The following is a 27,420-nucleotide window of genomic DNA, read 5'->3' on the forward strand; positions in this document are numbered from 1 at the left end:
AAATAAAATATCTGGGAATAAACCTAACCAAGGAGGTAAAAGACCTGTATGCAGGGAACTACACAACACTGGAGAAAGAAATGAAGGAAGACACAAACAAGTGGGAACATATATTGTGTTCATGGATTGGAAGAATTAACATCATCAAAATGTCCATACTACCCAAAGCAATTTACAGATTCAGTGCAATACCTATTAAAGTACCAATGGCATATTTCACAGACATAGAACAAACACTTCAAAAATTTATATGGAACCATAAATGACCCCAAAATAGCTGCTGCAACTTTGAGAAAGAAGAACAAAGTAGGAGGGATCACAATACCTGATATCAAATTGTATTACAAGGCCACTGTAATCAAAACAGCCTGGTACTGGCATAAAAACAGGCACATAGACCAATGGAACAGAACAGAGAGCCCAGAAATAAACCCAAGTCTCTATAGTCAATTAATATTTGACAAAGGGGGCAGTAACATAAAGTGGAGTAAAGATAGCCTCTTCAACAAATGGTGTTGGGAGAACTGGAGAGCTACATGCAAAAAAAATGAAACTCGAGCACCAACTTACACCATACACCAAAATAAATTCAAGGTGGATAAAAGACTTAAATGTAAGCCATGACACCATTAAAGTCCTAGAGGAGAACATAGGCAGGAAAATCTCAGATATTTCATGCAGCAACATTTTTTACTGATATGTCCCCCAGAGCAAGGAATATAAAGGAAAGAATAAACAAATGGGATCTCATCAAAATAAAAAGCTTCTGCATGGATAAAGAAAACTGCATTAAAATAAAAAATAATCAACTGTATGGGAAAACATATTTTTTGTCGATGATACCTAAGACAAAGGTTTAATCTCCAAAATATACAAAGAACTTACATGACTTCACTCTAAGAAGGCAACTAACCCAATAAAAAAATGGGAAAAAGACTTGAACAGACACTTCTTCAAGGAGGACATACAGAGGATCCAAAGACACATGAAAAGATGCTCAATATCACTAGCTATCATAGAAATGCAAATTAAAACCACAATGAGAAACCATTTTACACTGGTCAGAATGGCCATCATAAACAAAGCAACAAACGACAAATGTTGGAGAGGGTGTGGGGAAAGGGGGACCCTAGTTCACTGTTGGTGGGATTGCAGACTGGTACAACCATTATGGAAAACAGTATGGAATTTTCTCAGAAAACTAAAAATGGACCTGCCTTTTGATCCAGTAATTCCACTGCTAGAATTATATCCCAAGAATCCTAAAACATCAATTTCAAAGAACCTATGCACCCCAATGTTCATAGCAGCACAATTTACAATAGCCAAGTGCTGGAAGCAACCTAGGTGCCCATCAGTAAATGAATGGATCCAAATATTATGGTACATATACACAATGCAATTCTATGCAGCAGAAAGAAAGAAAGAAGGAACTCATACCCTTTGCAACAGTATGGATGGAACTGGGAAACATGCTGAGTGAAATAAGCCAGGTGTTGAAAGACAAATACCATATGATCTTACCTTTAACTGGAAGCTAAGCAACAAAACAAACAAGCAAGCAAAATAAAAGCAATGACACTGAATAGAGAACATGGTGACAGTGACCAGAGGGGAGAGGGGACGGAATTCCAGGGGAAAAGGGGGAGGATTTACAGAAACCAGTATAAAGGACACATGGACAACAACTAAGGGGGTGGAAACGGGAGGGAGGTGGGGAGCACAGGGTGTGGGCTGGGATGGGAGTAAAAGACAGAAAACTGTACTTGAACAATAATTAAATAAAAAGAAGAAGAAAGGAACAAAAGATAGAGGAAAATGTTTTATTGTTTCCTGTCACATATATTCAAAAATACTAGTATAGGGTGGAGTGATTTTTGGTGAATAGATTCTTCTGATGAAAAGGAAAACTCAGAAGTTGTCAAGCTGTGCTACAACTCAAGAGACATCCTGAATATTTCATTCATAGAGCCAGCTTTGAGATATAGGGGAAAAGTATTTTATTTTGTCACTGAAATTCTTAGTGCATCCCATTATCTCAAGCTATATCACCTTTGTCTCCTGTTGATCTTTTCAAATGTTTTCTCTCCCTCTCTGTCTCCACCTTCTTAAGAAATGCACTATGCCTGAAGTGGGAACACACCACCATTACCACCACTACACACCACCACCCCACTATTGCTGCTACGAGCAAACAAGGATGAACCGATAAAAAGGCTGATCGTCAACTATAATACATTAGACTATGGGTGAACTGTTTTCCCTCTCTTCCAAGTCAACCACAATCAAAAATGTGATCCGTACCTTTCTATGTTTTTATAATACTACATGTAGATATTAATAAATTAATAAACAACATGTGGCTTCAAAATTCAATAAAGTTTACTGTATATATTATTTTTCAACTTTCTAATTTACTCAATATTTTATGTATTTCAAATTCATGTTTATACATGTAGACCTATTGTTAATTCATTTTAAAAGTATATAGCATTTCTTTTTATGAATGTATTATAATTTATTTGTCCATTTTTCTCCCAGACAAATGAATTATAATGTTGATGGCTGTTTGGGGCTCTTGCCTCCAATATTTTATTATTATAAGGCTATAAACCCCTTTGTACCTAGGTACAAGTGAGTAAGAAGAGATTTTCTAAACTGGAATATAAAAGTAGTAGTGAAATTTCTCAGTGAAAGGGGTGCATTTGAACTTTAGTGTTTACTTTCTCTTCTGTTTTGTTTTTACTATCACATATGAGAAACTCTTCTTATATATCCTAGTATTTTTAAAGATTTATTTATTTATCTTTAGAAAAAGGGGAAGGGAAGGAGAAAGAGGGGGGGAAACATCAAAGCTTCTCCCACGCCCCCTACTGGGGACCTGGACTGCAACCCAGGCATGAGCCCTCACTGGGAATTAAACTGGTGACCCTTTGGTTCGCAGGCCAGCACTCAATCCACTGAGCCACACCATCCAGGGCTTTTTTTTTTTTAACTTTTAAAATATTTTAAGTGTAGGGCCTTAATTTATTTGTGTGGAAATCTGATACCTCCCCTTCCCCTCAAGCGGATGACAAAACTGACCTGGTTTTATTTTGATTGCATGGTTTATTTTATGCCCACTCACTCACATTGCTACATATTCCCTATGCCAAATATCTACAAACGCAGGGGCATATGTATTTGGACTTTTATTTTTGTTCCCCCAACACCTCCCCACACTACCATCTTTTAAAAATCAGTTCTTTTTTATTTTTTAAAATATTTTATTGAATTTATTGGGGTGACATTAGTTAATAAAATTATATAGGTTTCAGGTATACAATTCTACAAAACATTTTCTCTTTATGGAATTGTGTTTTTACCACCTGAAGTCAAGTCTCCTTCCTTCACCATTTATCTCCTTTTACCCTCTTCTATCTCAAGGCCCCTTCCCTCTAGCGATCACCCTACAGTTGTCAGCATCCGTGAGTCTTTCTCTTTTTTCTTTTCGTGAGAAGGGTGGAGGGATTAAGTAGAAATCAGTTCTTGAAACATTAAGCTCTTTTAATTACTATAGCTTTTCAAAAAATGTTACCACCTGTATCTCAAGTCCCTGATCTTACATTTCTCTCAAACTTAATAGTTTTAGGTTTTTTACTCTTGTTTTTGAATTTTAGATTTTTATTCAAATTACACAAAATTTATAGAGTAAAATGTGACTTAAAATATTCCCATCTATGAACTTTTCCATTCATTTAGGTATTTATTAAATCCCTTCTATAATATTTTCTGGTGTTCTCAACAAGGGTCTTAGATATCTTTGTTAGATATCTTCATTAATGTTGAAAATGGGAAGTTAATCTAATTATCCTTTTGTAGAGTTTTTTTTCTGTTTGGTAGCTTTAATTTTTTTTCTTAATCTTGGATGGTCTGAAGTTTCATTTAATATATATCAATATGGGATAGTATTTAACTAAATTGTTTTGTACTTAGAAATGTATTTTTATATATGTTTATATTTTATATATATTTTAATTCTGAAGATTCAACCACTACGATTTTAAGTATAATCTCTCTTCTATTTTTTTAGGAATGCCTTTTACATGCATGTTGGGAATTCTGAATTAATTCTTTAAATTATTCTCTCAAAATACATTTCTTTATTTTTCTGCCTGATTTTCACATGAATTCTAATATTCTTTCTCAGTTCACTGATTGTCTTCAAGTGTACTCAGTTAAAGTTTATAATTTATTTCATTTGTCATTTTTTTAAATTTCAGAGACTACATTTTTCATTTCCAAATTTCTCACTATCCTTTTTTTATATTCACTTGTTCTCCTTTACACATTTTTATTTTTATTTTTTCTACATTTTAAAAGATTTTATTTATTTATCTTTAGAGGGAAAGGGAAGGAGAGAAGGAGAGAAGAAGAGAAATGTCAATGCATGGTTGCCTCACATGGGTTCCCCGCTGGGAACTGGCCTTCAATCCAGGCATGTGCCCTGACTGGGAATTGAACCTTGATCCTTTGGTTCACAGGCCCATGCTCAATCCACTAAGCTGGATTGAGCCCAAGGCCTTTTTACACATTTTTTAAAAACAGCTTTAAGGAGGTACAACCGATACACAAAAAAACCTACCCATACTAACTTCATAACAATTTGCTGAGTATCAAACATATACATCTATGTGACTACCCCCATGATCAAGGTAATAAACATATTCATCACATCCACAATTTTCCTTGTGTCCCTTGTGCTTTTTTGTTTGTTTGTTTTGGTTTGGTTTGGTTTGTGGTAAGAACACTTAACATGGCCCAATACAAAATCATCCTAACAAAAATTTTAAATATACAATAGAGTATTGTTAATTCTTGATTCTACAGTGTGCCATAGGTCTCTAAAACTGAGTCATCTTACATAACTGAACTTTATACTATTGAACAATTCTCTATTTCTCTCTTCACCCAGCCCCTGTCAGCTATCATCCTACTCTCTACCTCTATGAGTTTTACAATTTTAGATACCTCATAAAAATGGAATCATGCTGTATTTGTCTTTCTGTGACTGGCTTTTAACTTAGGATAACATCCTCCAGGTTTATCATGGTATTGCATATGGCAGGGTTTTCTTGTTTTTTTAAAGGCTGAAATATATCTATTTACATATTTATATGCATATAAACAAGATACATACCCCATTTTCTTTATCCATTTGTTCATTAATATACATTTAAATTGTTATTTGGATATTGTTAGTAATGTGGAAATAAACATAGGAGTACAAATATTTCTTCCCACTGTTTTGGGATATATACATGTAAGTAAGATTGCTGAATCATATAAAAGTTCTACTTTTAATTTTTTGATGAACCTCCATACAGTTTTCCATAGTGTCTGTATCATTTGATGTTCTCACTAACAGTATAAAAGGGTTCAGGGGTGTACAATCTGTGGCGCCTGTGCCACACACAGCCCAGGATGGTTGTGAATGTGGCCCAATACAAAATCATAAAATTACTTAAAACATTATGATATTATTTTATGATCACATGTCACAAAGTGTTCAATGTGTGTCTCAAGACAACTCTTCTTCAAGTGTGGCGCAGAGTCAACAAAAGGTTGGACACCCCTGGCTCTACATCATAGCCAAGACAATCTTTTCTCCTAATAAAAGCCATTCTAATAGGCATGAGGTGATATTACATTATGGCTTTAATTTGCGTTATGAAATTATGACTCGATACCTCAAACTTTGTTCTTTTTTATTATTGTTGTTTTTATTTTGTTAATTATGCCATTACAGTTGTCCCATTTCCCCTCCTTCATTCTCCTGCACCCTGTACACCCCTCCCCCACCATTCCCCCCCTTTAGTTTATGTCCATGTGTCACAAGTTCTTTAGATTCTATATTTCCCATACTATTCTTCCCCTTCACCCATGTCTATTTTCTACCTACCATCTATGCTACTTACTTTCTGTACCCTCTCCCCCCTTCTCCTCCTCCCACTCCCCTGTTGCTAACCCTCCATTTGATCTCCATTTCTATGGTTCCATTCCTAATCTAGCTGTCCTTTTAGTTTGCTTTTGTTTTAGGTGTGGTTGTTAATAACTGTGAGTTTGCTGTCCTTTCACTGTACATGTTTTTTTAACTTCTTTTTCTTAGATAAGTCTCTTTAACATTTCATATAATAAGGGCTTGGTGATGATGAACTCCTTGAATTCGATCTTATCTGAGAAGCACTTTATCTGTCCTTCCATTCTGAATGAAAGCTTTGCTGGATAGAGCAATCTTGGATGTAGGTCTTTGGATTTCATGACTTGGAATACTTCTTTCTAGCCTCTTCTTACCTATAATGTCTCTTTTGAGAAATCAGCTGACAGTCTGATGGGAACTCCTTTGTAGGTGACTGTCCCCTTAGCTCTTGCTGCTTCTAGGATTCTCTCCATTTTAATCTTGGCTAATGTAATTATGATGTGCCTTGGTGTGTTCCTTCTTGGATCCAAGTTCTTTGGGACTCTCTGAGCTTCCTGGATTTCCTGGAAGTCTATTTCCTTTGCCAGATTGGGGAAGTTCTTCTTTATTATTTGTCCAAATAAGTTTTCCACTCGTGGCTGTTCCTCTTTCCCTTCTGGTACCCCTATAATTTGGATGTTGGAACATTTAAAGATGTCCTGAAGACTCCTAAGCCTCTCCTCATTTTTTTTTGAATTCTTGTTTCTTCATTCTTTTCTGTTTGGTCATTTTTTTCTTCCTTCTGGTCCACTCCATTGATTTGAGTCCCAGTTTTCTTCCCATCACTATTGGTTTCCTGTGCATTTCCCTTCATTTCACTTAGTTTAGCCTTCATTTTTTCCTCTAATTTGTGACTCAAATCAACCAGTTCTGTGAGCATCCTGATCACCAGTGTTTTGAACTGTGCATCCGATAGGTTAGCTATCTCTGCTGCTTAGAAGTATTGGCTCTGGGGCTTTGAGCTGTTCTTCTTGAGCCATAATGTTTTGGTCTGTTTGTCCCTGTTACACATGAGGGGCAGAGCCTTAGGTGTTCACCAGGGCAGAGCGACCCAGTCACTGGGTTGTGACACTGTATATGGGGACCGAGTCAGAGAGGGGCAATGCTCTCTCTGAGATTTCGGTCCCCTCTGCTGCTTCCCGCAAGCAAACTGGGCCCTTCTGGTGCTGGTTCCCGGGTGTGTGGGCTTCTGCACCCTCCAGGACCCTGTGAGTCTCTTTAACAAACTCTCTGTGAGCGCGGAAGCCTCTCCCAGCACCTCAACCCCTGAAAGGTTTTCCAATTGGTGCTTTTAGGCTTTAATTTCTGGTGCTGGGGCCCTGGTTTGCATGATGTGCCTCACTGCTTGTTTTTTTGCCTGGTTTATCTGTGCACAAATATGTGCCTGCATCAGCCAGCCGCCTTGTGCCCCCACTGGGTCTGCCCATTGCCACCCTATGCCTGGGATCTGCCAACGGCCTGCACACACGGGTTGGTCTTGCCACTCTTTCACGCACAACCCCTCTCCCTGCCAGCCACTGACTCCGCCCCTCTTACCGGTCTGGCTGAATGGTTTGTTGTTGTCAGACTTCTGTACAGTTCAATTTTGTCTGTTTTAGTTGCATTTTTGTTACTAAAACTTTGTTGTCTTTAAACTTGGTTATTTGAAGAGGCACAATGTTTCCACCTACACTTCCATCTTGACCTGAAGTCTTTTTTTGTTATTATTATTGTTCAATCACAGTTGTCCCAATTGTTCCACACTTGCTCTCCCCTGCCCCACTCACTCCCACTCCCATAGTCAGTCCTCGCCCTGTTGTCCATGCCCATGGGACATTTATACATGTTCCTTTCCCCTTCCCCTTCTTTCCCCTGTTACCCTACTCTCCTCTCCCCTCTAGTCACTGTCAGTTTGTTCTTTATTTCTATGTCTCTTGTTCTATTTTGCTCATTTGTTTGTTTTGTTCATTAGGTTCCACTTATAGGTGAGATCATATGGTATTTGTCTTTTGCCACCTGGCTTATTTCACTTAGCATAATGCTCTCCAGTTCCATCCATGCCGTCACAAAAGTAGGAGCTCCTTCTTTTTTTCTGTTGTGTAGTATTCCATTGTGTAAATGTAGCAGTTTTTTGGTTCCACTCATTTACTGATGGGCATGCAGGCAGTTTCCAGCAATGGCTACAGTAAATAAAACTGCTATGAACATTAGGGTGCATAGGGTCTTTTGAATTGGTGTTTTAAGATTTTTAGGGTATAATCCCAGCAGTGGAATCACTGGATCAAAAGGTAGTTCCATTCTTAGTTTTTGTGGAAACTCCATACTGTTTTCTACAGTGGCTGCACCAGTTTCCATTCCCATCAACAGTGTGCTAAGGTTTCTTTTTCTTCCCAAACTCGCCAGCACTTGTTTCTTGATTTATTAATGATGGCCATTCTGACCAGTATGAAGTGGTATCTCATTATGGTTTTAATTTGCATTTCTCTAATGGCTAGTGACGTTGAGCATTCTTTCATATGTCTATGGGTCTTCTGTATGTCCTTCTTAGAAAAGTGTCTATTCAGGTTCTTTGCCCATTTTTTTAATTGGATTGCTGTCCTGATGTGGAGTCATGCGAGTTCTTTTCATATGTGGAGACCAAACCCATGTCTGAGATAACATTAGCAGATATGTTTTCCCATACAGTTGGTTCCCTTTTCCTTTTGTTGATGCTTTCTTTAACCATGCAGAAGCTTTTTAGTTTGATACAGTCCCATTTGCTTTTTCTTTCCTTTATATCCCTTGCCCTCAGGAATGTATAGGTGAAAATGTTGCTACCTGGGATATCTGAAATTTTCCTGCTTATTTTCTTCTCCAGGACTTTTATTGTGTCATGACTTATATTTAAGTCTTTTGTCCATCTCGAGTTTATTTTGGTGTATGGTGTAATTTGCTGGTCTAGTTTCCATTTTTTTCTTTTTGAATGTACCAGTCCGGATCTCCCAACACTATTTGTTGAAGAGGCTATTTTTACTTCAGTTTATGTTCCTGCCCCTTTGTCAAATATTAATTGACCGTAGAAATTTGGGTTTATTTCTGGGCTTTCTATTCTGTTCCATTGATCTATGTGTTTCTTCTTATGCCAGTACCACACTGTTTTGATTACCGTGGCCTTGTAATATAGTTTGATATCAGGTATTATGATTTCTCCTACTTTGTTCTTCTTTCTCTACATTGCTGTGGCTATTCGGGGTCATTTATGGTTCCATATAAATTTTTGAAATATTTGTTTTATATCTGTGAAATATGTCATTAGTATTTCGATAGGGATTATGTTGAATCTATAAGTTGCTTTGGGTAGTAGAGATATTTGATAATGTTATTTCTGCCAACCCATGAACATGGTATATGCTTTCATTTATTTGTGTCTTTCTTAATTTCTTTCTTCAGCATTCTGTAGTTTTCTGAGTACATGTCTTTTGCCTTTAAGTTTATTGCCAGGTACTCTATTTTTCTTGTTACTATAGTAGTGGGAATTTTTCCTAATTTCTGTTGTTGATATTTCATTGTTGGTGTATAAAAATGCCTTTGATTTCTGAATATTAACTTTGAATCCTGCTGCTTTACCAAGTTCACTTATTAGGTCAAGTAGTTTTTGATGGAGTCTATAGGGTTTTCTATGTACACTACCATGTCATCTGCAAACAATGACAGTTTCACTTCCTCTTTTCCAGTTTGGATACATTTTATTTCTTTTTCTTGTCTTATCACTGTGGCTAGAACTTCTGATACTATGTTAAATAGAAGTGGTGAAAGCCAACACCCTTGTTGTGATCCTGTTCTTAGGGGGAAAGTTTTTAGTTTTTGCCTATTGTGTATGATGTTGGCTGTAGGTCTCTCATATATGGCCTTTATTATGCTGAGGAATGCTCCTTCTACTCCCACTTTGCTGAGTGCTTTTACCATAAATGGGTGCTGTACTTTATCAAATACTTTTTCAGCACTTATTGTTATGATCATGTGATTTTTGTCTTTCTTTTTATGTGATGTATTACACTTATCAATTTGATAATATTGTAGCATCCTTGCACTCTTGGGATGAATCCCACTTGATCACGGTGTATGATCTTTTTAATGTATTTATTGCTGGATCCAGTCTGCCAATATTTTGTTGAGTATTTTAGTGTTTATGTTGATCAATGATATTGGCCTGTAGTATTCTTTCTTTGTTGTCTTCATCTGATTTTGGAATTAGAATAAAAGTGGATACATAAAAGAGTTTGGAAATCTTCCATCTTCTTGGATTCTTGAAATTGTTTGAGAAGGATAGAAGTTAGCTCTTCCCTAAATGTTTGGTAAAATTCACCTGTGAAGCCATTATATCCAAGGCTTTTGTGTGCCAAGAGTTTTTTGATTAGAGGTTAAATTTCACTAGCTGTTATCAACTTATTCAGACTTTCTGCTTCTTCTTGACTCATTTTTGGAAGATTATATGTTTCTAGAAATTTGTTCATTTTGCCTAAGTTGTCAAATTTCTTGGCATATAGCTTTCGTAGACATTTTATGCAATCCTATGTATTTCTGTGGTATCAGTTGCAATTTCTCCTCTTTCATTTCTGGTTTTACTTATTTGGGTCCTCTCTCTTTTTTTAATTGATGAGTCTGGTTAAGACTTGTCTATTTTGTTTATCTTTTCAGGGAACTGGCTCCTGGATTTATTAATTCTTTGAATTGTTCTTTTAGTCTCTATGTTATTTAATTCTGCTCTGATCTTGATTGTTTCCTTCTTTCTACTTATTCTGGGCTTTGTTTGTTGTTGTTCTTCTAGTTCTTGTAGATGTAGGGTTAGGTTGTTTATTTGAAATGTATCTATCTTTTTAAGGCAGGCCTATATTGCTATGAACTTCCCTCTCATGACTGCCTTTGCTATGTCCCATAGGTTTTGCAGAGTTGTGTGTTTTCATTTGTTTCTAGAAAGTTTGTGATTTCTTCCTTGATCTTGTTGTTAACCCATTCATTGTTTAATAACATGTTATTCAGTGTCCATGAGTTTGACTGGTTTTTTTTCTTGAGGTTGGTTTCTAGTTTCAAGCTCTTGTGATCTGAGAAAATGCTTGGTATGATTTATTTTTGTTTGTTTGTTTGTTAAGGTTTATGTTTTGTCCTATCATGTGGTCTATCTTTGAAAATGTTCCGTGTGCATTCGAAAAGAATGTATAATTTGCTTCTTTGGGGTAAAATGATCTGTATATATCAGTTAAATCCATTAAATTTGAAGTGTCGTTCAGTGCCACAATACCTTTGTTGATTCTTTGTTTGGAAGATCTGTCCATTGCAGATGATGGGATGTTGAATCCTCTACTGTAAGTATGTTGCTGTCTATATCTTTCTTGAGGTTCTCCAAGATTTTTGTGTATGTTTGGGTGCTCTTTGTGTTGGGAGCATATATGTATACAATGTGTATGTCTTCTTATTGGATTCTACCCTTATATTATGAAGTGTCCTTCTGTGTCTCTTTTTATGGCCTTTGTTTTGAAGTCTATTTTGTCTGATATAAGCATTGCTACCCATTTTTTCCTGTGCATTTGCTTGGAATATTTTTCCATCCCTTCAGTTTCAGTCTGTATAGGTCTTTTGTTCTGAGGTGGGTCTCTTGTGACAGCATATATATGGGTCATATTTTCTTATCCATTCAGCTACTCTATGTCTTTGGATTGGAGCATTTAAGCCACTTACATTAAATGTTACTGTTGATAGGTACTTATTCATTACTATTTTTCCCCTTTGTACCTGTGTCTCACTCCCCATGCCTTCTCTCTTTTTCTTCATCTTCTTGAAGCAGTTCCTTTAGTATGTCTTGCAATGGTGCTTTGGTGGAGGTGTATCTTTTCGCCTTCTTCTGTCTGGGAAACTCCATATTTTACTTTCAGTTTTAAATGAGACCCTTGCTGGGTAGAGAAGTCTTGATTGCACTCCTTTGCTTTTCATTACTTGGAATATTTTCTGCCATTCCCTTTGGGCTTGTAGTGTTTCTGTTGAGAAATCAGCTGCTAGCCTTATTGGGGCTCCCTTGTATGTTACTATCTGCTTCTCCCTTGCTGTCTTTATAATTATGTCTTTGTTTGCCACTTTTATGGTATGTCTTGGAGTAGACCTTTTTGGATTCCTCTTGATTGGACCCTCTATGATTTCCTGGACTTCCTGTATTTGAGTGACTTTTTCTCTCATCAAGTTAGGGAAGTTTTCTGTCATTTCTTTTTCAAAGAGGTTTTCTATCCCTTGCTCTTCTTCTTCTTCATCTTCTGGTATCCCTATTACAAAGATATTGTTTTGTTTCATGTTCTTCTGCAGTTCCCTTAACACTTCTTTGTTCTTCTTGAGTCTTTTTGTTTTGTTTTGTTGCTTTGTCTGGTAATTTTTTTCTACTTTGCCCTCCAGCTTGCTGATTAGATCCTCTGCTTCATCTATCCTACTTTTAATTCCTTTTACTGTGTTCCTCATTTTAGATAATGTATTTTTCATTTCCCCTTGGTTTGTATTGATAGTTTCTATGTCCTTTTTCATGCTGATGTAATTTGTGGTGAGTTCCTTGAAGTGTCCCTGGAGTTCTTTGAAGTTCTCCCTGAGCCTCTTGAGCATCTTTATTACCATTATTTTGAACTCAGTGTCTGATAGTTTGGTCGCCTCAATTTCATGTAGCAGTATTTCTGGGGATTCCTCTCTTCCTTTCAACTAGAGGTTGTTTCTTTGTCTCCCCATTTTAAGTGACTCTTCCTGTTTGCTTCTGCTTGTTAAATTGATCTGCTTTGACTTCCTGTCTTTATGGTGTGACCTTCTGTGGTAGGAGACCTGTAGGACTCAGTGTTGCAGTCTCCTTGATCACCTGAGCTTCATGCTCTTGCACTGCCCTTTATGCTGTTTATGTGGGCTCTCTGCTTGTAGTTGGGTTTTGGTTGTCATTGGGTCATTCTTTGGTAGGTTCCTCCCTGGGGCTGCTGAGAGTCACTCCACCTACCACATCTTGCTATTGTACAGGTACTGCCAGAACAAAAAAACAAATAGCCCAGGAAATAGACCCACAGCCTTAAAATAACCTCTAGCACCAATTACATATCAACAGCTAGTGAGCCAATATTAATAAAGGTGTAAAGAGATTAAGACTATTATAAGAAAAGAAAAATGAACATGAGATGACACTGAAAGAAAAGAGATTTTGCAAGGATATAGAGAGGGGCAATAATAAGAGTAGGAAATAAAGAGAAGGCAAAGAGGTAAAGAAAATAAAATTTACTTCATAAATAACAAAGAGAGGAGGGAAGGAGAATAGAGTAAGAGAAGGAGAACATACAGTTATTAGGTTAAAACCAAATTTTAAATATATATGTATACATCTAATGAGAGAAAAAACAGACAATCACAACAACAGTATATATATATATATATATATATATATATATATATATATATATATACACACACACAATATGGTCCTAACTATAGGAAAAGCTTTCCCACAGTAATATCAACAACCAATGAGCTAAGATTGGAATAAGGGAAAAATGTAAAGAAAAAAGAGCTTAAGAGATGTCTGGAGGAAAGAGAAGTTATTTTTGAGAAGATAGAGGAAGAAGTAATACTAAGAGTGCAGAATGAAAACTTGGCTCAGACACAGAAATACTAATGTTATAATGAAAAAAAAGAAAGGTCAGGGGAAGGCAAAATGGACTATGAGAGGGGAATGGTGAGATTTGAGCTTTGAAATACAAAGATAATGATTATCTAGAAATAAGATTGAAGAACTATAACATCAAACTCTTTATTCACAACCTACAAGCAAAGATTAATAAAGGTGAAGAGAGAGTAAAGGTATTTTAAGAATGAGAAAAGGAATGTGGGAAGACTAATGACAATCACAAATGGTACTGAGAAGCTGGAGGGGGGAGCAATAGCAAGAGTGTGGAATAAAACCGCGTCATAGCAAGAGAAAAAATAGACTTTAAAACAAAAATACTAAGAGGGAGGAAGGAGGCAGTATGGAATAAGAGAAGGGAAAAGCAGTATATATTTGAAATAAACTATGTTACAAAACCTGTTGCCATATTATGTCCAAACTTGAAGGATATGAAATGAATGTTAAATAGCTATGCAGGAGAGAAGATAGTGCCTTATGGCGTGTCTCTATTTTCTCTGCTCTGCTGGGTTTAATAGTTTGAACCCAGGACGCTGTGTTTCATGCAGTGTCTGGCGAAAGGACCTGTCAGCACATTTTTTTCTTTCCCCTGAGATGACGTACACAGCAGGAAATTTCTGAGATTGGCCTCCCTGATATGGGGAGTTTGTGATCCCACAGGCGAGAGTTGAATTCACCTGTCCATGAAAGGATCTGGCTGACTGCAGCAAATCTCAGGCATTCAGCTCCTACCTTACAGACCCAATCCTGACACTCTCATAGGAGGTTTGGCCCGAATTCTCCACTCTGACTTGCCCTCTGCTCACCAGTCAAGTTGGGTCCGGTCCTCCCATTCCTTCAATGTATTTTCTGTCTCTGAATTTTTGGTTAGCAAAGCCTCTGCACCCTACCTGCATGCAGGAGCGTGAGAACCCTGGGTCCCTGCCGATCCTCGGATCTCAGCTCCCCTTTTAAAAGAGTTTCTGTATGGCCCCCATGCTGTAGCACTGGTCCCAGAGGGTCCTGTTCTCTGTATGCTTCCCCTCCCCTCAGAACTTACAGTCTCTCACAGTCAGTGCTGGCCGATCTCCTCTCTGAGCCCCTGACAATTTAAAGTTTTTCTTTGACTCTTTCTGGTTGGCATTGAGAAGAGCCCCACAGCTATAATGTAACACCAGGTGGTAGCGGTGTGCTGACCCTACTTCCTCTAGAGATCTTCAGTCTCAGGCAGGGCAGCTCCCTGCGTTCTGTTTCTGGAGCCGGCATCTCCCATGCCTTCTCTAGAGCCCTGGTAATTCACAGGTGCTGACCTGATCTACAGCCTTCCCTACTCTGTGCAGCCAGCAGTGCTGGCCTGGACAGCGGTGGTGGTCTGACTAGAAAGCCCAGCCATTGGCTCCCAGGAAACCCACAGGTAGGCTGGTTCCTCACAAGCTTTGTTCTTTTTGCTCAGATTGCTTTAGTCATTCTGGGTCTTTGGTGGTAACATTAATTTTACAGTTGCTTGATCTATTTATGTTTAAAATGTCATAGTATTTTGATAGGGATAACATTGAATCTGTAGATTTCTTTGGGTAATATGGACATTTTAACAATATTAAGTCTTTCGGTCCATGAACCTGGGCTTTCTATTCACTTGTGACTCCTTTAATTTCTTTCTTCAGTATAAATGGGATTTTTTTCTTAATTTTTGTTTCTGATAGTTACTTGTTAGTAAACACAACTGATTTTTATGTTGATTTTGTAATCCTGCAACTGTACCTAATTTGTTTATTAATTTTAACATTGTTCTTGTTTTAGGGCTTTGTACATATAATATCATGTTTTCTGCACACAGAGATAAATTTACCTCTTCCTTTTCAGTTTGATGCCTTTTATTTCTTCTTCTTGACTAATTGCTTTGTCTAGTACTGCCAATACTACATTGAACAGAAGTGGTGAGAGGGGGCATCCTTGTCTTATTCCTGATCTTAGAGGAAAAGCTTTCAACTTATCACCACTGAGTATTATGTGAGCTGGGGGCTTGTCACCTATGTCATATATTATGTTGAGGTTTCCTCTTACACCTAATTTGTTGAGTTTTTATCATGAAAGTATATTGAATTTTTGTCAAGTGGTTTGTCTACATCTATTAGGAAAATCCTGTATATATTCCATTATCCTTGTATTTCTGGGATAAATTCCACTTGGTCATAATCCTTTTACTGTTCTAATAAATTCAACTTGTTACTATTTGTTTAGGAATTTTACATGTATGAGGTCTGTCCAGAAAAAGTCCAGCCATTGTTAATATAATGAGAATGGTTTGCGTAATATCAGTGTAACCTGGCAGCCAAGGAGAGTGGACTGGAATGTGCATGTGTGAACAAGGACAACTTCATCGTACTGGTCAGTGGAGGCAGTAGACACAGTTCAATGAACATGTGTACTGTGTGGCTGTCACATTCAAAAGGACTGAGTGAGTACAGCAATGAGTCTGCATGAAATTTTGCATTAAGCTTGAACATTCATCCGTAGAAACTATTCAGATGATTCATAAGGCTACATTAATGGGCAACTGGTAATTGGCAGCTTCATCATGACAACACACCTACTCATGCATCACATCTCATGCAGAATTTTTTGGTAAAACATCAAATCACCCAGGTGACTCAGCCCCTCTACAGCCCAGATGTGACCCCTATGACTTCTGGCTTTTACCAAAGCTAAAATCACCTTTGAAAGAGAAGAGATTTCAGACTGTTGATAAGATTCAGGGAACTACAACAGGGCAGTTGATGGCAATTGGGAGAACTGTGTGAAGCCCAAAAGTGCCTACTTTGAGGGGACTGAGGCATCATTGTCCTATGTACAATGTTTTTTGTACATTGTATTGTCTTCAATAAATGCGTCTATTTTTCATGTTACATGGCAGAATGCTTTCTGGAAAGTCTTTGTCGTATGCTCATTAGGAACTCAGACCTGCAATTTTCTTTTATTTTAGTGTCTTTATTTGTTCATCTTTGGTATTAGGGTAATAAATCATTTTCTAAGTGTTTCCTCTTTTTTAGTTTTTTGGGAGGGTTTGGAAAGAGAGGGCAAATGTCGGGGGAAATGGGGGTCATATATAATAGTGTCAACTATAAAAGAACATTTGGTACAATGCACCAGTGAAGTCCTCTGGTCCAGGGCTTTTGTTGTTGTTGGGAGGTTTTTGATTACAGATTCAAGATCCTTACTCCTTAGTGGTCTATTCAAGATTTTCTGTTTCTTTATGATTTAGTTTTGATTGATTGCATGTTTTTAGGAATTTATCCATTTCTTCTTTGTCATCCATTTTGTCGGTGTATCTCCATTTGAAAAAATACTTTGTTATTATTTTTTTTCTCTTTTCTTACCTGCTGGTTTTCCTATTATTTTTGTTTCATTTAGAGTGTTTTCAACTCTGTGTTGATTTCCTTCTCAGTCTTTCTTAATCGTCTTATTGTAATTTAAATTTCCTTGAAAATTAATTTTCAGATTTATTCTAGGTAGCAGTGATCTTTTGGTGTGTGTGTGTTTTCTTTCTGTACTCATTATTCTTCATCTAGAAGTTTTAAGATTGCCTTCCAACAGTCCCTAGCTTCCAGTCCAGAATCTGCCTTATCCTGGAAGCCTGAGGTCCTGTCCTGCCAGGAAAATGCAAAACCACTCTCCAGCCCTTAGTTTATGACATTGAAACTGACTCTGATGCCAGAATGGTTTGGGGCACCTAAGACCATAGTTTCTCACTTTCACTCCACTTGTTTGCTTTTCTGACCCATTCCGATCTACAGAAATATTTATTTGTTTTGTATTAAGAGTGGAGAAGGGAGTTTGGGTATGGGTGGGGCATTCTAAATATATAACCTTCATCTAGACTCCTGATCATAGCCTTTATATATAGAAAAGCATATTTAAAAGGTGAAAATATTTGCCAAGTAAAATAAATCTTTTCTTTAGTCTTCTGATTAAGAGTATGGATACTTATCGCATGCCAGATACAATTGTTGGTGTTCCACATGATTTATTTACTCTCCACCAAAATTCTATGTTGAACTAAGGATCAATTATCACATTGCTAGTATGTGATAAAGTTAGATTCAATCCAAGCATAAAGTCCCTGAGAGCATACCTCATTTCATTTATTGCCCTATTTACAGCACTTAAAACAGTGCCTGACCTGTAGTGAGTGTTCAGTAATATTTAATGAATGGCTGAATATCCCTGTGTCGTTTCTACTATTGTTTTTATTTGTATATCTTGATCCCTATATAAAACACTCAGTCACTACCCTAGGCATAAAGTTCTTTAGCATAGGAACCTCTTTTATTTGCCTTGTTCTCTTTTCTGTTTTATTTCCTATTTGATTGGCACTGATATCTTGACCCTCAACCCAGTGGGTGAATGTCATTACATTTTTTCCTGGAGCTGACATTTCTCTTGCCAATAATCTAGAATTGGAGTGAAAATTTTTACCTGGATAGATTAATTTCCCACAGTTGACATTCTCCCACTTCCCCAGGCCTCATTGAACTATATATATCATAGTCGTATTTCATCTTAACCGCCTCAGTCAGGGCACTTGCTGCACAGGTGGAAAAGGTAAACTAAGCTATGACTAGGCAGTTTGGGTAATGGCAGCCCCTGCCCCTCCCACTGCCACCAAGCTCTGTCAAATTATCTTGGCTGATTATATTTAAAAATCACTTTGGCTTTTTTAAAATTATAGCTCCAGATGGGATTGAAATATAAATTAGGCTTTAAAACATCGTTTTCTCACTCTTCCCCTCATTTTTAATGACATCGTGAGTGATATTAGGAAGCAATTTGGCTGATGAATTTGTATGTATGTGGACACAGTCTCTTAGCACAGCTTGAGAAAAGTAGGACCAATCACAGGCCACACTCACTGCAATTGATTTTCTAAAGAGAACACAAAGAAATTAAGAAAAGAGAAAAATCATGCATTCTGAATCTATATGCTACAAGAAAACCACTATTATTACTTGACAGAACCTGTAAAGAGCTTTGCATGGTTTGCGATACACTTACCTACCACTAATGCTCCAATGATTTCTCAACACCTAATCCATGTACACTGCAAAGCTTGAAATGACTTGAAATATCCTCATCTTGGAAGATGAAGAGTAAGCAGGGACTCAACTACAAAGTCAAGAAAAGCTAACTAGCATTTCTTGTTAATTTTTAGCCCAAATGGAAATCAGGGAAAAGCAACTGGTGACTGCATTATGCCAATTACTGGAACATTTTTAACTCCTTTTTTTTCATTTAATCTCTGCAACTAGTTAGCAATGGAGACATACTGTCTTTACTCCCCATGCACACAGTAGAAATGGAAGTTGCTGGAGTGGTCATTTAGTTCTCTGACCTGATTATGCTTTAGTCTGATCAAAATGCAGTTTGTGGATTAACTGCTTCAGCCACATGAGGAGTCTGTTAAGTGAGCAACATCCTGGACTTCACATGCAGAGGCTATGATTTTAAGCAAGTACCTGAGGTCAATTTGGGGAAGTTGATCCACAGAGATAACATTTAAAACTCTTGTAAGAGTCCTGTTCCTTTTACTGATCAGGCAATGAGCCAGGGGTAGCACAACAGAATCATCTGGGAAACTTTCCAGAGTATGCTAGATAAAAGACAGCTGAGACTACACCGGGGCAAAACTCCTCAAATCTCAGCAGTTTAAGCAACCAAAGTTTATTTCTCGCTTACACTATTGGCCAGTCATGAGTCATGTTTGCTGTGCAATCCAGGCAGAGGAAGCCTCATCTCAATACACGCTCTCAGTAATTGCAAACGCAGGAACGATGGAGTAAGGCAACTGATGCTCAAGCTTTTAAAGGTCTGATGTAAATACCACTAAAGAAGCAATGTCATCAATGGCATTGGGAGTCAGACAGACTTGTGTTTAAATCTTCCTGCTCCCTTTATAGACCATGTGACTTTGGGCAAATTTCTTAACCTCCATGAGTCTCTGTTCATGTGTAAAATGGGGATGATAATACTATTTCTAATGGTTGTTATGAGACTTAGTGTGGACATTCATATTAATTATTGCTATCAACCTAAGTATAAAAATGTATTACGGAGGGCAAAGAAGAGCTTGTGAAAGAGACACTCTTCTGTTATACCAGCATTCTTGTCTGTCCCTTCATAACTCTGGTCACTCTACTTGGAGTTCCTCCCTTTTATTACCTTCTCTCCTGTCTGGCTTTATTCTATGAAATCTGGCTTTATTCTCCATATCCTTCTGTCATCAAAGATCATCAGTTCATCTATTCAGCAGAGTTATCAACTACCTACCATGTGGTAGGCACTGTGTTTGGTGCTGGAGTAGCAAATTAAATAATATGTTCCATGTTCTTCAGGTATTTTCAGTCTAGATAGGAGGGAGAAAATGAAATAAAATATGTACTCTAATGAAGGTCAATATGTCCATGATGCAATGAGAACATGGAGGAAGCTACTCAGTTCACATAAAAGCCTGAGCTGCCTTTGCCAAGAGGAGAAGACAGGCGTGAGAGGATGCAGCATGCACAAGGACAGAGGCACTAGTCATGGGTATTCTAGGACTGCAAATATTGCTAGTGTGGAAAATGTGAATGGGAGAGCTAGGCATTAGGGGCTTTGGAGAGGGTTGTGTGGACAATGAAATAGCAAAATCTTAACAATCCATCAGTGTGTACATGTTTGGTTTAAATATTTTCCCCTGATTGCAAAAGGGGTCCTCTGAAGAAGTTTGACCACGGATATAGGACCAGGTTGATATGGTAAAATTAGTACTCTGGCTGGAGACTTCAAAGGAAGAGTGTGAAAATCATCTAAGAAAGAAAGAAATGAAGTCAGCCTCAAGGAGGCAGTGCCAGCTGCAGTGAAGATGGGGAAGCAGACTAGGGGGGCAGTAATACAAGTATAAGTGGTAAAGCAACAGACTGAGTGATGGGAAGCTTAGGAAAAACTAGGGCATCTGAGAAGACATACATTTTCAGTCCTGGAAATGGGGTGAAGGGTAGCAGAGTAGCAAATACTCTGAGATAAAGGATATAAGAGTAATAGGTCATGGGCAAGTAGGATTGTTAGAGGTTTATCTACCCATTCATTACACATTGATTAACTAATTATTTGCATCTATATACAACCTTATTGTGTGATTAACGTTTGCCATAGTATGTATTGACTTTTTAGCAATTGTACAAGCTACTTGAAAGCATTAACATTAATTTAAACATATGCTTAGGTCCCACAGTTTACTTAACACAACACTTCAGGCTTAGCAATTTGTTGTAAAATATTCATGGGATAAAAAAAACATATCAAATTTAAATTTTTTTGGTTTTGTTCACCTATCACATTACTGTTAGCATGATTTCTATTTTGTTTTTTCTTGCCTTTCAGCATTTTGATGTGCTCTTGTGTTTAAAATATTCACTTTCTTTGTGTTGATAGCATTTCCCCCTTATCTTCTATCCTTCCAATGTTTTAAAGCAACATTTAAAATTATATCAATTGTTTCTAATTAACATATTTAATAACTTGATTTGGCCCTTTAAAAATTCTTTGTTTCTTTGGAATATGCTGCCCTCCCTCTTCTTTCACTTGTAGTTGATGTAAATTATCTCCCCCTCACTTTCATTTTCCTCATCAGAGTCCTAAGTAGATCTTTTATCCCTTTAAAATTTACAGTTCTTTACAAGCACTATGTTTCTCCCATCTGTTTAATTTAGATTCAGCACCCTAAGTCTCTCATCATGTATCATTTCTTTTATTATAATTTCTATTCTAACTTTGAAATGCATGATGGACAAAATGAATATATTGTAAAGGAAACAGCATGTGAGATAGAGCTGGCTTTTAAAGCTGGATTTCCTCCTTCTCCTTTGCTTTCTTGCAAATAATTTTGTTATGTGATTTGTCTGGGCTTAGGGCTAAGGAATGAGGCTTCATTGGGCTTCTTCCTTGAATCTCTGGGGGGCACTAACACTGCTGCACCAACTCTCTTATCTTCTTCTCTTTCTAAGTCTCTCTTGGTGTAAAATGTTTTCTAGAGAAAGCCAGAAGTACCTGAGAGAAAATTGAAATCTAGTCTTGGTTTGACACTGAGTCAACTAGGAAATGCTGCTCAAAGGCTGTGTGACTGTTTCCCTATTTCCTTTATCTCAAAAAGGGTCCTAATTGTTGGATAGATTAGACAGATGGAGACACACCTGGAAGAAATGCACTCTACAAACAAAAAAATATTACTTCAGTTTTTCTCCTCCTACTGCTCCTTACACAAAACTGGCCTTCTTTTGCATCTTTTTGTTTCATTATAGAAACACAAAGATAAGCCAGAAGCTGGGAAAATGAATAAGGAAATAGAACAGAGTATTGAAAAGAGTAAAAATGAACGCGATGTTAGAAATAGTCACAAAAAAACAATGTTGCACAGAGAATATTACTGGGAGTACAGACATAGCCTAGGCCAGTTTCACCGAGTTTTTCTAATCTAGGAATATTTAAGAAATTTCTTTCCAAACTGTGAAAAATTCAGTGCAATTATTAACTTCATTCAAATATTTAGATAAATAGAAATTACATTATAGGCTGTTTTGCTGATTAGTAACTAGTAACTGGGGAAGGACTAAAGCTACTTTGATGTCTATGTAACAATGACAAAGACAGCATTTCTGTGATTCAGTGTTAAGCAATAAAGAAGAATTCCACTAGTAAATCGACATTTACACCAATGTGTTGGGTATATAATTATTAGCACTGTAAAAACTGTAAGAATACAGTATTCAGTTGTGGTTGAAATTGCTGGCTCTAGAGTCAGACAGATGTTGATTGGAAATGTTAGACAGGACAATGGTCTCATGGTCTGGGCCATTCTTACTAAATGCTCTTCTTGCTAAATGTTAAAATGTAGCACTGTGTTTTGTAGACCAGCTGCAAACAGGATGAACTTGACAGGAACCAACATGATAAGTGCAGCCAAGTGCAAAGAACAAATCAACAGATAATTGTCCAGTTTACAGCTGAGTACCCCAAGTGACAACCCCTTGAGTTCTGTTACAAAAACATCTATATAACCACATTTTGTCAGTTTGTTTACTTTTTTCTGTCTCATTTTCTAATCTGCAAAAGTGGGTTGATAATAAAACCTAACTCATAAAGATAAAACTTGAGTTCCTGTTTGACTTATGCCTATGGGCTTCTAGGGTGAGGCATACTCTCCTTTGCTATAAAATATCATTTCCATGAAAATTAAAACACACAGTTCTAAGGTCTCTTCCAGTTTAAAGATATTAAGATGCCAACTTAATGCCATGACTCATGGCGAGCATTTGATATAAAAGGGAAGGGGCACCAAATTCTGACAAGCTGACAATGATCAGCTTGTATAGCTGCAACTCTGGGACGTTCATCAAATGGCATATAAGAAGATTGACCACTACTCCAGTTCTCATGGGCTGATAGTGGAAAAAGAGAATAAGCACTGTTAAGAGAGTCACTTTAAACAGAGTCAGGAGGCTATTAAAGAAGTGAGGCTAATCAATATCTTGAGTCCTGGTTTTCTTGACTGCTATTAAGTTGCTATACCTGTTGCTATACTTTCAGCTCAAGGCTGAAGTCATAAATATTCTAGAAAAACAATTGCTCTATGGACACATACTGGACTTTACCTCCTCCTTGTAACATTCATCCCCCTTGTTCCGATATTGGAATTAATCAATTACTGTTAACCTAGTCAGGAATCCTTCACTTGCATAAGACTTATATTTTTTATCTCCAGGGCACAATTTGAGTTACCTGAATCTGTGCCTCCTGGATTGCAATCCTTTTGCTAAAATAAATGCTACAGCCTGAACCTTTCTTCTGGTTAACAAGCCCCACCCCCAGTGATTAAAATCACTGCAGTTTTCTACCTTAAAGACATTGAGTAGCATGAGGTCAATTGAGGAAATGGCTGTTTTACCTCTTCTGTGATGTAAAGCATTATCATGAAGAGAAATGCCTGAGTTGTTGATAAATAATTATTAAGCCATACTTTATGTAAGTTTTCAAAATAGAGGGTAGGCCCTTCTGGGTGGCTCAGCTGGTTAGAGCATTGTCCTGTGCACCAAAAAGTTGTGGAGTCAATCCCTGGTCAGAGTACATACCTATGTTGTGGGTTCAGTCCCTGGTCTGGGCACATAAGGAGGCAACCAATCAATGTTCTTTCATCTCTCTCTCTCCCCTCCTTCCCTGCCCTTCCTCTCTCTCTAAATCAATAAAACATATCCTCAGGTAAGAATTAATAAAATAGAGGGTAAATCTTTACCAATACAAAATATATAAAAGACCAAAAGAAAACCACTGCTAAAGCACTAATTATGAGTTCTGACAGAACACAAGTTCAAATCTAGTTTCCACAACAACCTTGGGGCCTTTGTTGAGTCACATACATTTGGGCATCATTTTCCTCAAATGTAAAGTGAGAATGATAAAACATACATGATTTTCTTATTGTTTATAACAAGGTTAAACAAGATAATTTAAGCTGAGTGTACCCCTTCTTTTTGCTTGAACACTACACTGCAAAACCACTGAGGGTCTCTCATCACTGATGGCACCTTTTGACTTGGGATGGACTGAAGGTCAGTGCTAAGGTCAGTCTATACAAACATTGTTTGTACTCATTGTTTGTTGGTTCTAGGTCATGTAGAGTTATTGTGTTTTTATAAATCAAAATTGACTTTTTGTTTTTCTTCAATCTTTAATGGTTCTGTTTCTGTGTGTTTTTAAAGCAGATCACTTTCTACATTGGTAACCTGAAAGTTATCATAAGTTGGAATGCATCCATGTCAAAGTAAGCCTTTACTTAAATTTTATACCCTCCAAAGGCCCATATTCTCTGGGAAAAAATTCTGCTTTCATTGTAAGAAATAGTGAAAATAATATTCTTAGAATTTAAATGGCAGTTGAAATGATTAACTACACATTTAGAGTTGCCAAGAAAAAAATGAAATCATGTTATTGGACTAGGAAAAAACCCTCCCATTAACATTACTTGAGTTTTCACAAATGAGTTGATTACAGGAAAAGGAATGAGGCACACAGTTCATTAAATGCCAGGCCCCTAGTCTCCTCACAGACCTAATGTACTCTTATCACAGCACCTTGAAAAAAAATCAATGACTACATTTCCTAGTAAGAACATACTTTCCAGTTAATGAATGATTCACTGAAATCATTGCTTTTTATTTTATTTATTTACTTGTTTTATCTTTAAAAGAGTTTATATTAACTTTCTCTGAAAATTATGGAAGATAAAGTGTTCTGGGTTTATATATCAAAGAAGCAGCACAGATAATGTACGATCATGGTCAAAGTTTGTCTTGATTAGTTTAATTTCTTATATCTACTGCTGTAAAGTGAAGACCTGTGCTGAGACTAACCAAGAGACATTACATGGTAGCAGGGGTCCAGATATGAACTGGGATGTCTTCATGGTAGGATCCAGCTAGGTGCAGGGGACTTCAGGACCAGGGGAGTTGGAAAGAGGCCATTATGCATGCTAGATGCAATAAGAAATCTTCAAAGAGGGTTGGAGGTGGGCATTCAGATTAGACCCCTACGTCTGACTCAAATTTGTCCTCTAGTGGTTGCCAGAGACTCATAAAGGAGTGATCAGCAGTAGCTGGAGTGGCATGGGCAGGGAGGAGAGAGGAGGATGATCACACAAAATTTGCAAAACAAAACCAATCCAACCAAAAACAATCTGACTATACCTGCTGTTTCCACTGGAAACTCTGTAAGGATCTGGGGGCTTGGAACAATGTTTGACCAAAAGGGATGGGGAGTTCTTCCCTTCATCCACTGAGGACAAGAGGAAGAGGTCTCAGTCCCGGGAGAGGCCCAGCCTGGAGGCTGCAGCAGGGTGGTTGCTCCAGGCCCAGCCTGGAGGCTGCAGGCAACCTGCAGCTGCTGGCAGCAGAGGTCTGTGCCTTTGCCAAGTTTGCTGGTAGAGGAGGTCTTGGCAGAATCAAAAAGGATTTTTCATTAACTCACGTGGATCTCCCTCAGAGAGTACCAGATTGGTGTCCAAATTCTGTGGGAAACTGGAGTACCCATGGTATTATAATTACCATGATCCTCTTTTAACTCAGAGTGGTATAATCTTGATTGATACTTGCTTTTCTGTACTCAGAGGAAAGGTATTACAGTGGGAATTGCACCAGCTATGGAGTCAACACATTTGGGGAGACCCACACTGCCCCACTTGCCACTGCCTTAGTGCTTGATAAGGCATTTAATTCCCACAACATACCTGTTACTGTCACAGTCTTACATATGAGAAAGCAGAAGCACAGAGAGGTTAAGTAATCTGCCCAGTTCACACAGCTTCGATGTGATCAGTCTAGGACTTAAAGCCAAAAGCTGAGCTCCAGAGCCCCTCCCCAGCAAGTGACATTCATCAAGCCTGGCCCAGAGGAGGTGCTCACTAAACGATTCAAATCATTTCACTAAGGGATTAAAAAGGCACCCAGTTTATCACTTTGAACTTAATAGACTGACTACACTTAAAAGCAAAGAGAAAAATGCTTACGAGTATGCCAAAATCTGGACCAACAATGAAGGGCAATTAAATAAATCAGGAAATCCACCAGCCTCTTCTCTAGGTTCACTTACCTTTGTTTGGAGGATGATAGGTAGGGGCAGGAAAATCAACATAGTGAAAACTATGAGGATTAACCGGCGATAAACCAAAATCTCACTGAAGAGTTTCATTGTCCTGCGCGGGTGCCTTTGATAGTGCCCTCCTCAAAATGAGGCTGAAGTTAAATAACCAGCCTGGATTAATATTTCTCTAGCTCATCATCTTTGCTTTCTGCCCTAGACTGACCAACATGAGTTAAAATTAAATCTCAATCTTTATTGTTTTACTGTCCCAATTACTATGAATAGATAAGCCCAAGAATGTTTGCAGGAAATCAAAGACTAAAACTTTCTCCCCTATTTTTTGTGTTCACTTTAACTGGCCAAGTCGAGGAGAAGGCAAAATGGTAAGGTTGGTTGCATTTGCCCAAAATGAGGGCCCTCCACCCCTTCTGATGTTCCTGACTTCTGGGCTCCTAACAGGAGTAATTATCACACTTAGGTGATACCTTGACTGGGTTCCTCCTGTGCCCTATCTAAGGAAGCACATATGAACTGAAACAGCAATTCCAATACTAGGAATTTCAGTGAAGGGGGAAGTTTTCCGTACAGAAGATTTTTCTGGAACTTCTCAGATAAAGTTTGAGGCAAACTTCTACACTGCCACTGTGAAATTGGACCCACTGAAGAACTCCTGACCTCTCTCATTCAGGAAACCTTGGCTCAGGTTCAAAAAATAAATAACACTGCTTCCAAAATTGAGTAGCATTTTTCTCCCCAATTACCACACTCAATTGCACAATAATTTCTTCATGGTTTTTGTATTTCCTGGACACTGTTGCCTCTTTGGATAAGAAACCAAAAATTATTGTAAAGTCTTATATAAGCACTCCCCTGCAAGATTTTTCAGTATTGAGTTGAGATGCTGACTAGATAATCACAAGAGAAGCTGCACAGAGATGAGTCATAAGGTGTGTGTGTGTGAGTGTGTGTATGTGTGAAGATGGGGATTGTCCTGGCAGTGATACGGAGGAGGTATTTTGAAACTCCTCAGCACTAGGGACTCTGGTTTGTTTTTCATTACCCTGAAAATTAATCATCCCATAAACCTCAGATGAGTAACTACTCTGTACCCAGCCCTACGTATAAACAAAAG

The 27,420-nt window shown here is 37.7% G+C and overlaps 1 protein-coding gene across 1 annotated transcript in view; it reads right to left on the reverse strand.

Annotated features, from left to right (window-relative positions):
• The window catches only part of SLC13A1 (solute carrier family 13 member 1), a 122,153-nt gene extending 95,735 nt beyond the window's left edge, over nucleotides 1–26,418 (reverse strand). Inside the window, exon 1 of the mRNA XM_037125670.2 lies at nucleotides 26,298–26,418. Within this exon, the coding sequence (XP_036981565.2) occupies nucleotides 26,298–26,396 (99 nt within the window). The 5' untranslated portion in view covers nucleotides 26,397–26,418. The remainder of the gene's footprint in view (nucleotides 1–26,297) is intronic.
• Nucleotides 26,419–27,420: the final 1,002 nt, after the last annotated feature.

Source organism: Artibeus jamaicensis, unplaced genomic scaffold (assembly GCF_021234435.1).
Source record: "Artibeus jamaicensis isolate MK-2021 breed Jamaican fruit bat unplaced genomic scaffold, CSHL_Jam_final contig_540, whole genome shotgun sequence".
Taxonomy (NCBI): Eukaryota; Metazoa; Chordata; class Mammalia; order Chiroptera; family Phyllostomidae; genus Artibeus; species Artibeus jamaicensis.